Source organism: Notechis scutatus, chromosome 3, assembly GCF_049901735.1.
Source record: "Notechis scutatus isolate UNSWTSFEM ecotype Mainland chromosome 3, rNotScu1.2, whole genome shotgun sequence".
In the NCBI taxonomy this organism is placed as follows: Eukaryota; Metazoa; Chordata; class Lepidosauria; order Squamata; family Elapidae; genus Notechis; species Notechis scutatus.
This window is the reverse complement of record NC_142011.1, coordinates 6606788-6619973: the sequence shown is the minus strand read 5'-3', so window position 1 is coordinate 6619973 and position 13186 is coordinate 6606788. Positions and strand designations below refer to the sequence as shown.

Genomic DNA, 13186 nt, shown 5'->3' with positions numbered 1-13186 from the left:
ATGGGTGTAAGAGTGGGGGAGGGGGATAACAATGTCTGGCCCTTTTCTTCGAACACACAAGTATTTCTTTATAGCAGGCTTTTCCCTTGTTGCCCTTCAGACACCTAGGACTTGAGTTCCCAAGGCTGAGCTGGCTGGGGATTATGGGGTACAGGATACCCAATTGCCCAGAGATAACATAACCCCATTGGGGAAGGCTTACTGGTATTTGTCAGAAATTGGGCGGGAGGGGGGGGGTTGGACTAGATCAGGGGTCACCAACTTTTGGGTGGGACCACCAAACTCATCATTTTAAATCCCGCGGACCAGAGACCCTGTGAAAATCCCCCCAAAAAAGTCTGCAGGAAAATCCCCCACCCCGTTTTCCTACCCATCGATCATTCTTTATTTGGGATCGCAGGATACTGTCTCCAGCTCTGTTCTCAGGAGGAGAGAGGGAGAGAGAGAGAGAGACTTTGGGCTTCATGCAAGGAAAGCAGCAGAAGCAGCAGAAGTCTTTCTTTCTCTCCCCCAAACTCTGCCAGAAATGAGTCTTTGTGAGACTTGTCATGCCTCTTAGGCCTTGCAGGGTCCCAAAGACTCATTTCTGGCAGAGTTTGGAGGAGAGAAAGAAAGACTTTTGCTGCTTTCCTTGCGTGCAGCCAAAAGAAGAAGAAGAAAGAAGCGGAAAGAAGCAGCCTTGATTAATTGCTTTGGGGGTGATATTCCTCTTTTGTGGACCACCCAATTTTTCTCTCGGACTACCAGTGGTCCCCGGCCCACTGGTTAGCAACCACTGGACTAGATGACCTACAAGGTCCCTTCCAACTCTGATTATCTGTTATCTGGTGTCTCTCTCTCAGTGGGTTCACACAACGAGGCAAAGGAACCCCATCGGCTCCCTTCTCGTCACCAGGCCAAAGAAACCCTCAGCTGAGAAAGGGAGGATTCCCACGACCCTCGAAACCACCAACTCCCCACCCGGCCTAGCGCCTCGGCCGAAGCAGCTAGCGGACGCTTAATCTGCAGGCAGCGGGGCCGAGAGGGCCTTCCACGCACCACCCCCCCTCTCCACTTCCACCCCCGGCTGACCCATAGAACCACCCCAGGCCACTCAGCCCCGGCGCCTTGCGAGGACGAGCCGCCGAGCGCGATCCGGGCCGCTGGCCTCCCGGGAAGGGGCGGCAGGGCGGAGAACGCGGGGGCAGATGCGTGGAAAGCAGCCGGGCGGGGAAGAAGGGGAGAGCGCGGAGGCCGCGCGCGATCGCCCAGCCCTGGCCGCTTCCCCCCCCCCGCCCCCCCAGTCCGCAGGTTGCAGGCCCGGGTCGGGATGGTGGGGACGGCGCTCTTTCCCCGGGCCGGGCACCGCCTCGGCGTCTCTCCACTGGGAGCAGAGCTGCAAGGGAGGCGGGTGTGCCCAGCCTGCGGGGTCCGGCCCTTTGTCCGCCAGCAGCCGCGGGAGAAGGCGAAGGCGGCGGCGGCAGTTCCACACTCGGTATAGGGCGGGTAGGAGAGGCGGCGGCGGCGGATGAGCCCTCGGCCTCTGGGATGCGGCGGCGAGGGCCGAAACAAAGCCGAGGCTTCGGGTGACCTTGCGGGGAGGCGGGAGGTGGAGGAACCTCTCCGGCGGCTGCCTTAAAGAGCCGGAGGCGGCGGAGGGGCGGCTGGCAGCCCCCCGGCTCGGCTGCCTCGCTCCAAGCCCGCCCAACTCCGCCGAGGCGAGCGGCCGCCCGCCCTCTCCTGCCCCGCCCCCTACGGACGTCTGGGGCGCCGGCCGGTCGTCGGAAAAGACAACCGCCAGCCGCTGCCCCTCGCCGCGCGTCCTCCGCCGGGTTCCGCTCCAGCCAGCCAGCCCGCCAGCCAGCCCATTGCCCGGACGCGGGCGGAGGCGATGCGCGCGGGCTAAGCATGAACTGCGGCGACGGAGGCAAGGAGATGGAGGGTAAGGAAGGGAGGCGTGTGCCGGAGGCTGGCGGGGGAACGCGTCCCCCGGCTCTCTGCCTGCTTGCTTTGCCGGGGCTTCGACCCGGGAAATCGCCCGCTCGCCCGGCCGCCTTAGGAAGAGAGGAGGGGATCGCGCGTGGAACTGAGATATTGGGGAGGGGGGTGACGACTTGAGGTCCCCGATCCGCGGCTGGGCGATGGGTGTGTGTGTGTGTGGAGGCACCCTTTGCCTTTGCGACTCGTCTGCCGAAGCGGCGGCGGTGGTTTCGATAGGTCTGCAAGTTGCGGCGCGCATCTTAGGCGGTTCCAGCGTTGAGAGACGGAAGGAGGAGGCGGAACGCGACAAAAGGGAACGGAACAAAAGGCCGGGTGGGGAGGGGGGTGCCAGGTGTGTGTGTGTGTGTGTGCCTGTGTCTGTGTCTGTGTGTGTGAGCAGGAGGAGGATGAAGGAAGAGACCGCAGGGCTAGACTATTCCAACCCTCACCCCGCGGGGTCCTCGGGACTCTCCTTCCCATGCTCCCCAACCTCCAGCCGGGCATCGGTGAAAGACCTATACAAACCAACCGATTTGGGGAGAGGGGGGAAGGGCGTCCTTGGGAGTGGAAAGAGATCCGCCACTCCAGGGTGGGAAAAAAGGGGCATTGTGGAGACGCGGCAGGTGAGCAGGTGTGGCGGTCGGGTTTTCCCCTTCGGTTCAGGTGGATGGGTGGAAAAGCCGAGATCTCGACGCCCCCCTCCCCATATTGGATGGAAGACCCACACACTCGTTTCCCCCCCCTCCCCCCCCCCCTTTTTTTTTGCTCGGCCTTGACTTCGTATGCTCGCCTCTAAGCAGGGGAGAATTTGAGGGCAACGGGGCGTCCTATCACACCCCTTGGGGGAAAAAAAAGAGGCTTTCACCAAATGAATAAGAAACCCCCCCGCTTACTGCGATCGTTTCAACGCCGTGCAAGGTGCATCTCAAACCGGTGCCTGATCCGGTTTCTCCGAAACGGGGAGCATGATTGCCCCTGTCTAATTCAGCGGCAGGATTAACAGGGAGAGGTTTCCGGTGGAGCGGCTGCTTTGCAAAACCGATGCTATTTTTATTTTTATTTTTTATTTAACCAAAGGAGCGAACAAACGTGTGAAGGATTCCAGTTTAGTGGAGTCGCTGACTGCCGTGAAGGTGACTGTCGTTTTAAGCAGCCGCTTGGCAGATTTTCCTTAAAGAGTTTTTCCCTTCCTTTGATCCGGCGTCGAACCAACTTACTCAAAAACAGGAGCTTGGTGTAAAATTCAGCATGCTGGGAAATACTACCGCTTTCCCCAGGAAGGGAGGGAATAAGACTTGAGGATTGGAATGAGAGCGATCTTGCAAAAGAGAGGGGGAGGGAGGGAGGGAGGGAGGGGAAAGAGAGAGGGGAGAAAAGGGGAGAGGGGGAGAAAGAGAGGGAAGGAGAAAGAGGGGGAGAAAAAGGGGAGAGGGGAAGAAAGAGAGGGAGAGAGAGGGAGAAAGGGGGAGAAAGGAGGAGAGGGGGAGAGAGAGGGAGAAAGAGAGAGGGAGAAAGAGAGAGAGAGGGAGAAAGGGGGAGAAAAAGGGGAGGGGGAGAGAGGGAGAGGGGGAGAAAGGAGAGAGGGAGAAAGAGAGAGGGAGAAAGAGAGAGAGGGAGAAAGGGGGAGAAAAGGGGAGAGGGAGAGAGGGAGAAAGAGAGGGAGAAAGAGAGAGGGAGAAAGAAGAGAGGGAAAGAGGAGAGAAGGGGAGAGGGAGAGGGAGAAAGGGGAGAAAAGAGAGGAGAGAGAGGAGAAAGAGAGAGGGAGAAAGAGAGAGGAGAAAGGGGAGAAAAGGAGAGGGAGAGAGGGAGAAAGGGGAGAAAAAGGAGAGAGAGGGAGAAAGGGAGGAGAGGGAGAAAGAGGGGGAGAGAGAGGGAGAGAGAGGAGAGGGAGAAAGAGAGAGAGAGGGAGAAAGGGGAGGGGAGAGAGAGAGGGAGAAAGGGGGAGAAAAGGGGAGAGGGAGAGAGAGAGGGAGAAAGAGAGGGAAGAAAGGGAGAAGGGGGAGAAAGAGGGGAGAGGGGGAGAAAGAGAGGGAGAGGGGGAAGAGAGAGAGGGGAGAAAGAGGGAGAGGGAGAAAGAGAGGGGGGAGAAAAAGGGGAAGGGGGAGAAAGAGAGGGAGAGAGAGGGGAAAGGAGAGGGAGAGGGAGAAAGAGAGGGGAGAGGAAAAGTGGGAGAAAGAGGAGAGAGAGAGAGAGAGGAATGTTATTTGGACGAGTAGGCAGCCTTCTTAAGTCTCTTGCTCCTAATCAGTTATTTGCAGCCCTGCCCAACTAATTCCAGTTGATTTCAACAGGACCAGTTCCCAAGAACCAGCACTGCAGCCTTAGCCCCAAACCGGGACCTGTTAAGTATATTTGCAGGGACTTAGATCTGCACTCTAGCTGGAAAAGCTGCATTTTGAGCAACCCCAGTGTCCAACCATAAACCTGCCCAAATCAGGTACGCTGGGAATGAAGACTCTAGAAAGAGTGCAGAGAAGAGCAACGAAGATGATTAGGGGACTGGAGGCTAAAACATATAAAAAGAACTGGTGGCTGGAATTGGGTATGTCTAGTTTAATGCAAAGAAGGACTAGGGGGGGGGGGGGATGCAATAGCAGTCTTCCAATATTTGAGGGGCTGCCACAGAGAGGAGGAGGGGGTCAAGCTGTTCTCCAAAGCACCTGAAGGCAGGACAAGAAGCAACGGTTGGAAACTAATCAAGGAGAGAAGCAACCTAGAAGGAAGGAGGAATTTCCTGACAGTTGAGAACAATTCATCAGAGGAATGTCTTCCTTCCAGAAGCTGTGGATGCTTCATCCCTGGAGGTTTTTAAGGAGAGATTGGACAACCATTTCTCTGAAATGATATAAAGGTCTCCTGCCTGAGCAGGGGGTTGGACTTGAAGACCTCCAAGGTCCCTTCCAACTCTGGTATTCTGTATTCTGAATCTCCAGCTGGTAATGGGGTAAAAACTGATGTATTAATAAATTCCTGCATTCAGTGCACTAGACGGAAACAACCTAAATGAGATTGGAATCTCATTCTCACCAAGGAAGGTATATACTGTATATATATTTTTGGACTTGATGTAATCTTCAGGATATTCCACCTAGTGGCTATGTTCTATAGGTTTTTGGAACAAATTGCTTTTCTGAATGTGCACAAACGTGCATAAGAATGTGCATCTTATTACGCAGGCTAAGGCACAGAAAAACCAACCACGGTTGACTGTGTCAAGCAGAAGGCATGATCTCCTTAGCTTTTTGCTTGCCTGGTTCAGGATGGGCCGGTGCAGCTCAATCCAGAATTCCAGAGATATGCATGTATGTGTATATTTACACTGACAGATATACTGCATGAATATAGGGAGCCCTGAAATGAGAACCATTTGTTTAGCAAACATTTGATCTTACAACAGCACTGAAAAAAGTGACTTCTGACCAGTCCTCCCACTTACGACTGTTGCAACATCCCCATGGTCACGTGTCAAAATTCCGGCCATTTGGCAACCGGCTTTTGTTTATGATGGTTGCATCATCCTGGGGTCAGGTGATCATCATTTGCAACCTTTTCCAGCCAGCTGATGACAATAGAATAGAATAGAATAGAATAGAATAGAATAGAATAGAATAGAATAGAACAGAATAATAGAATAGAATAGAAGAATAGAATAGAATAGAATAGAATAGAATAGAATAGAATAGAATAGAATAGAATAGAATAGAACAGAACAACAGAACAGAACAGAATAGAATTCTTTATTGGCCAAGTGTGATTGGACACACAAGGAATTTGTCTTGGTGCAAATGCTCTCAGTATACATAAAGTCAGGTCAATAAGGAAAACCAGATTTGCTTAACGACTGTTCATTTAACAACTGCAATGATTTGCTTCAGAAACGTGTCATAAAATTGAGTGCAACTCACTTAACAATCTCCTTACTTAGCGATGGGAATTCTGGTTCCAATTGTGGTCGTAATTTGAGGATTACCCATAGTTAGCCGATGAGTTGGCATTCTGATTCATGGATTGATTGACTGCATAAACCTGTAAGGCGATTGGTTGTGTTCTCGTACAGCGCTCTCACTGACTCTTTAAATTCTTACACAACTGTGTTGGATTTACACCCATGCTTGGTTTTGGCTCAGCCTGCTGGGTTTGTGAAACACAACTGTGCGCGTTGCTTGTTTGCTCACTTTGGACGATGTGCGAGTCAGGCTGCTATGCCTTGCTCAACAAACCATGTTTAAAGGCAGCTCAGTGCTGCTCAGATTCTTGATGACAATAAAGAAAACCTAAAAGGGGAAAAATCGATAAGGAGGAATAGGTTGCACAAAGCCAATCGACTGGGAAAGTTTCGGAGTGCTTCAAATCCCACTCACATTAAATTCTCAGCAGAGCGGAAAGAGATGCTGTGCCAGATACAATGCGAGTGGCGCTGTGTCTGTATGTTAGAAGAGAAAACCAGGCACTGCACGGCTCTTTTTTTGTTTGCATTGGCAGTTTTCCCACCTGATGTCCTCTAGAAGTAACGGAATAACAGAGTTGGAAGGGGCCTTGGAGGTCTTCTAGTCCAACCCCCTGCTCAAGCAGGAAACTTATACCATTTCAGACAAATGCTCGTCTTGTCTATGGAGACTCGGTCATCCAGGTCATGGTTGTCCCAAAGAGGCAACTGGACTTTTCTGGTTTTTCTTTGAAGACGTTTCACTTCTCATCCAAGAGGCCTCTTCAGAGCTGAAGACGCTTGAAGCACCTGAAGGCCAGACAAGGAATAATGGATGGAAACTGATCAAGGAGAGAGATTCAACCTGGAAATAAGGAGAAACTTTCTGACAGTGAGAACAATCAACCCATGGAACAGAAGTTGCCCTCGGATGTTGTGGGAGCTTCATCACTGGAAGCTTTCAAGAAGAGACTGGACTGCCATCAGTCAGACATGGTGTAGAGTCTCTGCTTGGGCAGGGGGGTTGGACTAGATGACCTCCAAGGTCCCTTCCAACTCTGTTAATTTGTAATCTGATTATCTGTATTGTATCTTACTGTTTGTAGAGGAGCTCCAAGCTGCCCCCACTTACTTCCACCCCCCCAACAATACAGGCAGTCCTTGACATTCACCTATTCGGGAGAATGGTTTCACTTAACGACCATGATGACTCACTTTATAACTAGCCATTAAATTGAATCCATTCACGTGGTGCCTCGACTTAACAACTGCAACGACTCTTGCTTGAAAATTCCAGACTGCATTATGGTCATAAATTGAGGACTAGTTGCTTGGGGGATTGCACCCAATCCTACTATCAAAAACTCCGATTTGGGACTACAGAATCCAAGCTGCTTTCTCCAGGAGGAGCCTAATCTACTGTTGGCCAATCAGGCAACAGCAGGGTGTGGCTTAGTCATTGCAGCCAATCAGGGCTTGGGTGTGTTCTCTGTTGCCAGGCTTCAGCAGTGAGTCCCTGATGGACAGACTTGCTGTTCTGCTCTTTCTCTTCATCTCTCTCTCTTGGAGGACTATGTAAGCAAAAAAAAAAAAAAAACCAGTTAATAATGAACTGAAATTAAATGCCTCCAAATAAATTTTGAGCAGGGTGGAATCAGTTTAATCCTGTTAACTATCTGGGGCTAGTTTAGCCCTCTGCAAATAACCCTGATTCCACCTATAGTTTCCAATTCAATAAGATGCATGTGATTTTTAAACTAAACTAGGTTAGTAAATTACAGCCTATTATTTCTCTGTCTTCCAGTCTATTGTCAGTACATCATGAAGATGTCAATTGATTGGGAAATAGTGACAGGTAGTTCTCCTCAACTTACAAACTGTTTAGTGGCCATTCAGAGTTACAATGGCACTTTAAAAAGTGACTTCTGACCAGTTCTATGTTTTTTCCACATTTATGACCGTGGCACCATCCCTGTCGTCATGGGATCAAAATTCAGATGCTTGGCAACTGGCATGCCCTTACGAATTGTTGGAAGAAATGTCCATCTGGGTTCAGTTCCAAGTGGGGAAGAAAGACACCGGAAACATGGTGACTGCTTGGAAAGATGGTTTAAGTGTGGACAGGACCACATGCCTTGGAGCTCCAAAGAAGGAAAGGGCTGAGATGCTGAAAGTGCCTGGGTTTTATACCCTCTGTTGGGATTTGAATTTGAGCTTGTATTCTGATCGGTTGTCAGGCTCCCCCTGGGGCCATGCAGGGGCAACTCTGTAGGCTGTCTTGAGTCCCAGGCTTGGTTGAGCCTTTGCTGGATGATGATGTAATGAAAGGGCTTTGGGCCATTCCTATTATAGCTCTACCTGGAGTAGATCTTTGTTATGTAGAATAGACTGGCTTAGGCTGGAGTAATGTCCCATTAGCAAAGGTGTGGGGGGGGGAGCTGAGTTTCTGCTTCTGAGTTTCTACTCTTTTTAGGGGGAAATATTCTGCCTTTTTAATATTTCCTAGGATATTTCATTCTTCTAGGAGTGGGGTGGGTGCTAACTTCCTACAGACGGTTGCAGTGTCCTTGGGGTCATGCTTTTGCGACCTTCCTTCTTCCAATGAGGAAGCCAGATTCTCTTCACCACCGTATTACTGATTTAACAAATGCAGTCATTCACTTAACAACTGTGGCAACAAAGGTCCTGAAATGGAACAAAAACTCACTTAAACAACCGTCTTCCTTAGCAACAGAAATTTTGGGCTCAGTTATGGTTGTAAGCCGAGGTCTAAATGTCTATGGTGAGTCTCAACCATCCAGGCCATGGTTCTCCCAAAGGTGATTTTTTTTTTCAAGAGGCAACTGGACTTTCTTTGCTTTTTTCTTTTGAAGACGTTTCGCTTCTTATCCAAGAAGCTTCTTCAGCTCTGACTGGATGAGAAGCGAAACGTCTTCAAAGAAAACCCAGAAAGTCCAGTTGCCTCTTTAAAAAAAATCACCTTTGGGACAAGTCGAGGTCTACCTGTAACCACGGATCCTTGAGACTTCCATGAATTGCTCCAACCCTGTTTTGGAAGCCAACCAAACAGTTACCCAGCCCTAAATCTTGCACTGAGTTCCGAAGTTGAATTGCATATTGTGCAAAAATCCTTCCTTTTGTTATCTCTTGACTCTTCCAAGGCTCCACACTTCATTGGATGACCTCTGGTTCTCAGGGAGAGAGCAAATCCACTATCCTCGATCCTCATCATTATATCCCATGTATAATGACCAAGGCTTCTCTGAATGCAATGCAAACCATGGTTATGGCTTTGTTTATTCCTGTGTTTTCAGCAAATGTTTTCTCCATCAATGACATGCTGCGCCTTAATCTTCGGACTGATTTGTGCAAAATTAGGAGACCAGCAGTGTCTCTTAACCTTAGCAAGCTAAGTTTTATGGACTTAAACTCCCAGAATTTTGGGAGTTGAAGTCCATACATCTTAGAGTGGCTAAGGTTGAGAAAACAATGCGTTAAAGATTTGGAAAGGATCAGTAGCAACCCGCACTTCTTTACATCCATGCGACGTGTGTGTGTGTGTGTGTGTGTGTGTGTGTGTGATTGTGAGTTTACCATTTCACAGATCCAGACTGGAAGACAGTGGCTCGTAATTTCCAGAAATAGTCATCTGAAAGGGAACGGACTGTCCTTTCATTTCCAATTAAATAAATTAATCAAAGTAATAATGAAAAAGTAGCATCTTCATACACATAAACGGGAGATCTGGTTATGGATAGGTGCATTTCTCATTAAAAAGTATGCTGCCTCAACTAAAATGCAAAAATTGTTTTGGATTATTTAGTCATAAAGGGGAAATGGACTTTTGACATGATTAGAAACTCTTACTACTGTGCACACATTTCACAGTTGGGACTTTTATCACACCACTGCTAAAAGTCTGAGGTTTCCTCCCATTTATACGACTAAACGTTAAGGTAACAGACTAAAAACTAGGAAACAGTGAGTTCTAGTCCCACCTTAGATATGAAAGCCAGCCAGGTGACTTTCAGCCAATCACCAGGAGACGGTGAGTTCTAGTCCCGCCTTAGATATGAAAGTCAGCCAGGTGACTTTCGGCCAATCACCAGGAGACAGTGAGTTCTAGTCCCGCCTTAGATATGAAAGTCAGCCGGGTGACTTTTGGCCAATCACCAGGAGACGGTGAGTTCTAGTCCCGCCTTAGATGTGAAAGCCAGCCGGGTGACTTTCAGCCAATCACCAGGAGATGGTGAGTTCTAGTCCCGCCTTAGATATGAAAGCCAGCCAGGTGACTTTCGGCCAATCACCAGGAGACGGTGAGTTCTAGTCCCACCTTAGATATGAAAGTCAACCGGGTGACTTTCGGCCAATCACCAGGAGACGGTGAGTTCTAGTCCCGCCTTAGATATGAAAGTCAGCCGGGTGACTTTTGGCCAATCACCAGGAGACGGTGAGTTCTAGTCCCGTCTTAGATATGGACTCCCATCTGTCAGAAATGATGTAGGGTCTCCCGCTTGGGTGGAGGGTTGGGCTAGATGATCTACAAGGTCCCCTCCAACTCTGATGATCTGTTATATAGGTCAATTGGTCCAGTTCTCCCAAAGCTGCCCAGCTGTTCGCTTTGGAAAAATGGCTTTGATCGGAGCCAGCAACTCTAGCCAGACGCCCTTAAAACATTTGGTAGGAAATCTGCAGCAGACTATTTTGTTCAGTGACGCCACTGGAAACTTATTTATTGATTTATTCACTCCTGGTTGTTTTTTTTTATAGCTGATTTGTGGAGACGCTCAAGGGAATCTTTAATAACAGTCCCAAATGCAGGATTTTGGAGAGGTTTCTTGGACCCGGGCCCAGCCATCCGGTTGCTACAGAGGGGTACAGCTGGGTTGATGCTTGGATGACAGGCCAGGATAACCCAGGACTGCGAAAAACAGTCATAAGTCACTTTTTTTCAGTGCCGTTGTAACTTCCAACAGTCACAAAACAAATGGTTGCAAGTTGAGGATTACCTGTACGACACACTTTTCCTCATGAGCCAGATAACAGATAACAGATTAACAGAGTTGAAAGGGACCTTGTAGGTCATCTAGTCCAACCCCCTGCCCAAGCAGGAGACCCTACACCATTTCTGACAGATGGCAGTCCAATTTCTTCTTGAAAGCCTCCAGGGATGAAGCTTCCACAACTTCTGAAGGCAAATTTCTGTTCCATTGGTGGATTGTTCTCACTGTCAGAAAATTTCTCCTTATTTCCAGGTTGGATCTCTTTCCTTGTTCAGTTTTCACCCATTATTCTCTGTCTTTGGAAAATAGCTTGACCCGCTCATTCCTCTCTTTGGCAGCCCCTCAAATATTGGAAGACTGCTATCATGTCTCCCCTGATCCTTCTCTTCCCTAGATTAGCCATACTCAGTTCCTGTAACCGTTCTTCATATGTTTGAATCTCCAGTCCCCTAATCATCCTGGTTGCTCTTCTCTGCACTTTTTCTAGAGTCTCAGCATCTTTTTTATAGTGTGGTGACCAAAACTGGATGCAGTACTCCAGGTGTGGTCTTACTAAGGCTTTATAGAGTGGTCTTAATACCTCCCTTGATCTTGACTGTATCCCTCTGTTAATGCAATTTAGGATTGCATTGGCTTTTTTGGCTGCTGCAGCCGAAGTGAGCAAACAGTTTGCCCGCTTCTTAGGATTGTGTAATGCAGGGGTGTCAAACTCGAATTTCACTGAGGGCCGCATCAGGGCTGTGGTTGATCTCGGGGTTCCAGATCGGTGTGACCGACTGGGTGGGCGTGGCCAGCCTGATGCCACTCACTGGATGTGGCCGACTGGGTAGGCGTGGCCAGCTGGGTGGCCGGGGACAGCTTGACACCACTCCCCAAACTTGTGCCATGTTTCCTCTTTGCATTGGGTAGACCGGGCCGAAGTGATGCGGGCCGGCCCCTTACATTTTCCAGGATGGCCCCGTGGGCCTTATGATCCAACTGTCAACTCATAACATATTTCTATGGTCTTTTTAGAGTTGCCAACAGAAAGGGAGGCGGGAGCAGTGTGGCAGCTTGCAAAACCAAAACTGCATTCCATAAATGTTTTCAAAGATAGTAACTAGGTGACTGAAGTTTCTGCCAAGCAAAATTCTAACTGGGGAGCATGATTGATGACTCTTGGCTATGGATGTGTCCCATTGGAGAATATGAATTAGGATACACCCAAGGGGTGGGAGAAAACAAGGTCAAGGGTGACAATGAATGGTGTGTCCCAGGCAGTGCCGGACAGTTTAACTCCCAATAAGTCCTTTTTAAGTTTTGGAAGTTTGGCTTGAGACTCATGACTTAAATGAGGGTAACTGCCGGAATCCTGACACCAACCACATCATGGGCCGCATCCAACCCGCAGGCCTTGTGTTTTGACACCCCCGGTGTAAGATATCAAATCATTCACCAATTAAACCCATGCATTAAAGCCCTTTTCTAACCCCAAAACTCAACACCAGCCTTGCTTAAAACATGCCGTTCACGGAATTCGCTGGGCTTTTCCCGAGACCCAGCGAAGCGAAGGGCTGGACGTTTCCCTAGAAGAGGAATCGGAGCGATAGGATCAACGGGAGAGGGGAGAAGTCCAGCCGCACCAGGGCCTTGGGCTGATGAAGTGGCTGCCTGGCGCTTTGCTGATAAGGAAAACTAGATATTTGGGGAGGGCCTTCGGCTGGACTGAGTCATTTCCAAGGAATCTAGAAGGAGGTTTTTCTTTCTTTCTTTCTTTCTTTCTTTCTTTCTTTCTTTCTTTCTTTCTTTCTTTCTTTCTTTCTTTCTTTCTTTCTTTCTTTCTTTCTTTCTTTCTTTCTTTCTTTCTTTCTTTCTTTCTTTCTTTCTTTCTTTCTTTCTTTCTCTCTTTCTTTCTTTCTTTCTTTCTTTCTTTCTTTCTTTCTTTCTTTCTTTCTTTCTTTCTTTCCATGAAAGATTCTCCTGGGGGCGGGGTTTCTGCCTGCCTGGGGAATTAATTCCTCTGGTCCCCGTTATTTCAGGCAATAAATCTCCTTTTGCAACCCCAAACAGTTAGGAAGCGGATGCAAAATGACTTTTCTCCTGGCAGGGCTAAAAAAAATATGGGTGCTTTTGGTCTTTGCTTGTAAAAGATGCAAAACAAAGGCATTTGTGTGTGTGTGTGTGTGTGTGTATTGTTTGCCTTGGCAGCACTCGAGAGGCACCTGAGGGGCAGCCAGTCGAAGTAGGATTAGATTAATTTATTTCTGGGGATTGGATTTACTACAGGTAAATCCTCAGCTTATGATCATGTGTTTAGCAA

At 48.9% G+C, this 13186-nt stretch overlaps 1 protein-coding gene across 3 annotated transcripts in view; it reads left to right on the top strand.

Moving 5' to 3' along the window:
- The first annotated feature begins 1699 nt into the window (after window positions 1-1699).
- Window positions 1700-13186, top strand: part of SAMD10 (sterile alpha motif domain containing 10) — a 41681-nt gene continuing 30194 nt past the window's right edge. For all 3 annotated transcript variants that reach the window (XM_087962404.1, XM_087962405.1, XM_087962403.1), the window contains exon 1: window positions 1700-1921. In XM_087962404.1, the coding sequence (XP_087818530.1) occupies window positions 1888-1921 (34 nt within the window). In that variant the 5' untranslated portion in view covers window positions 1700-1887. The remainder of the gene's footprint in view (window positions 1922-13186) is intronic.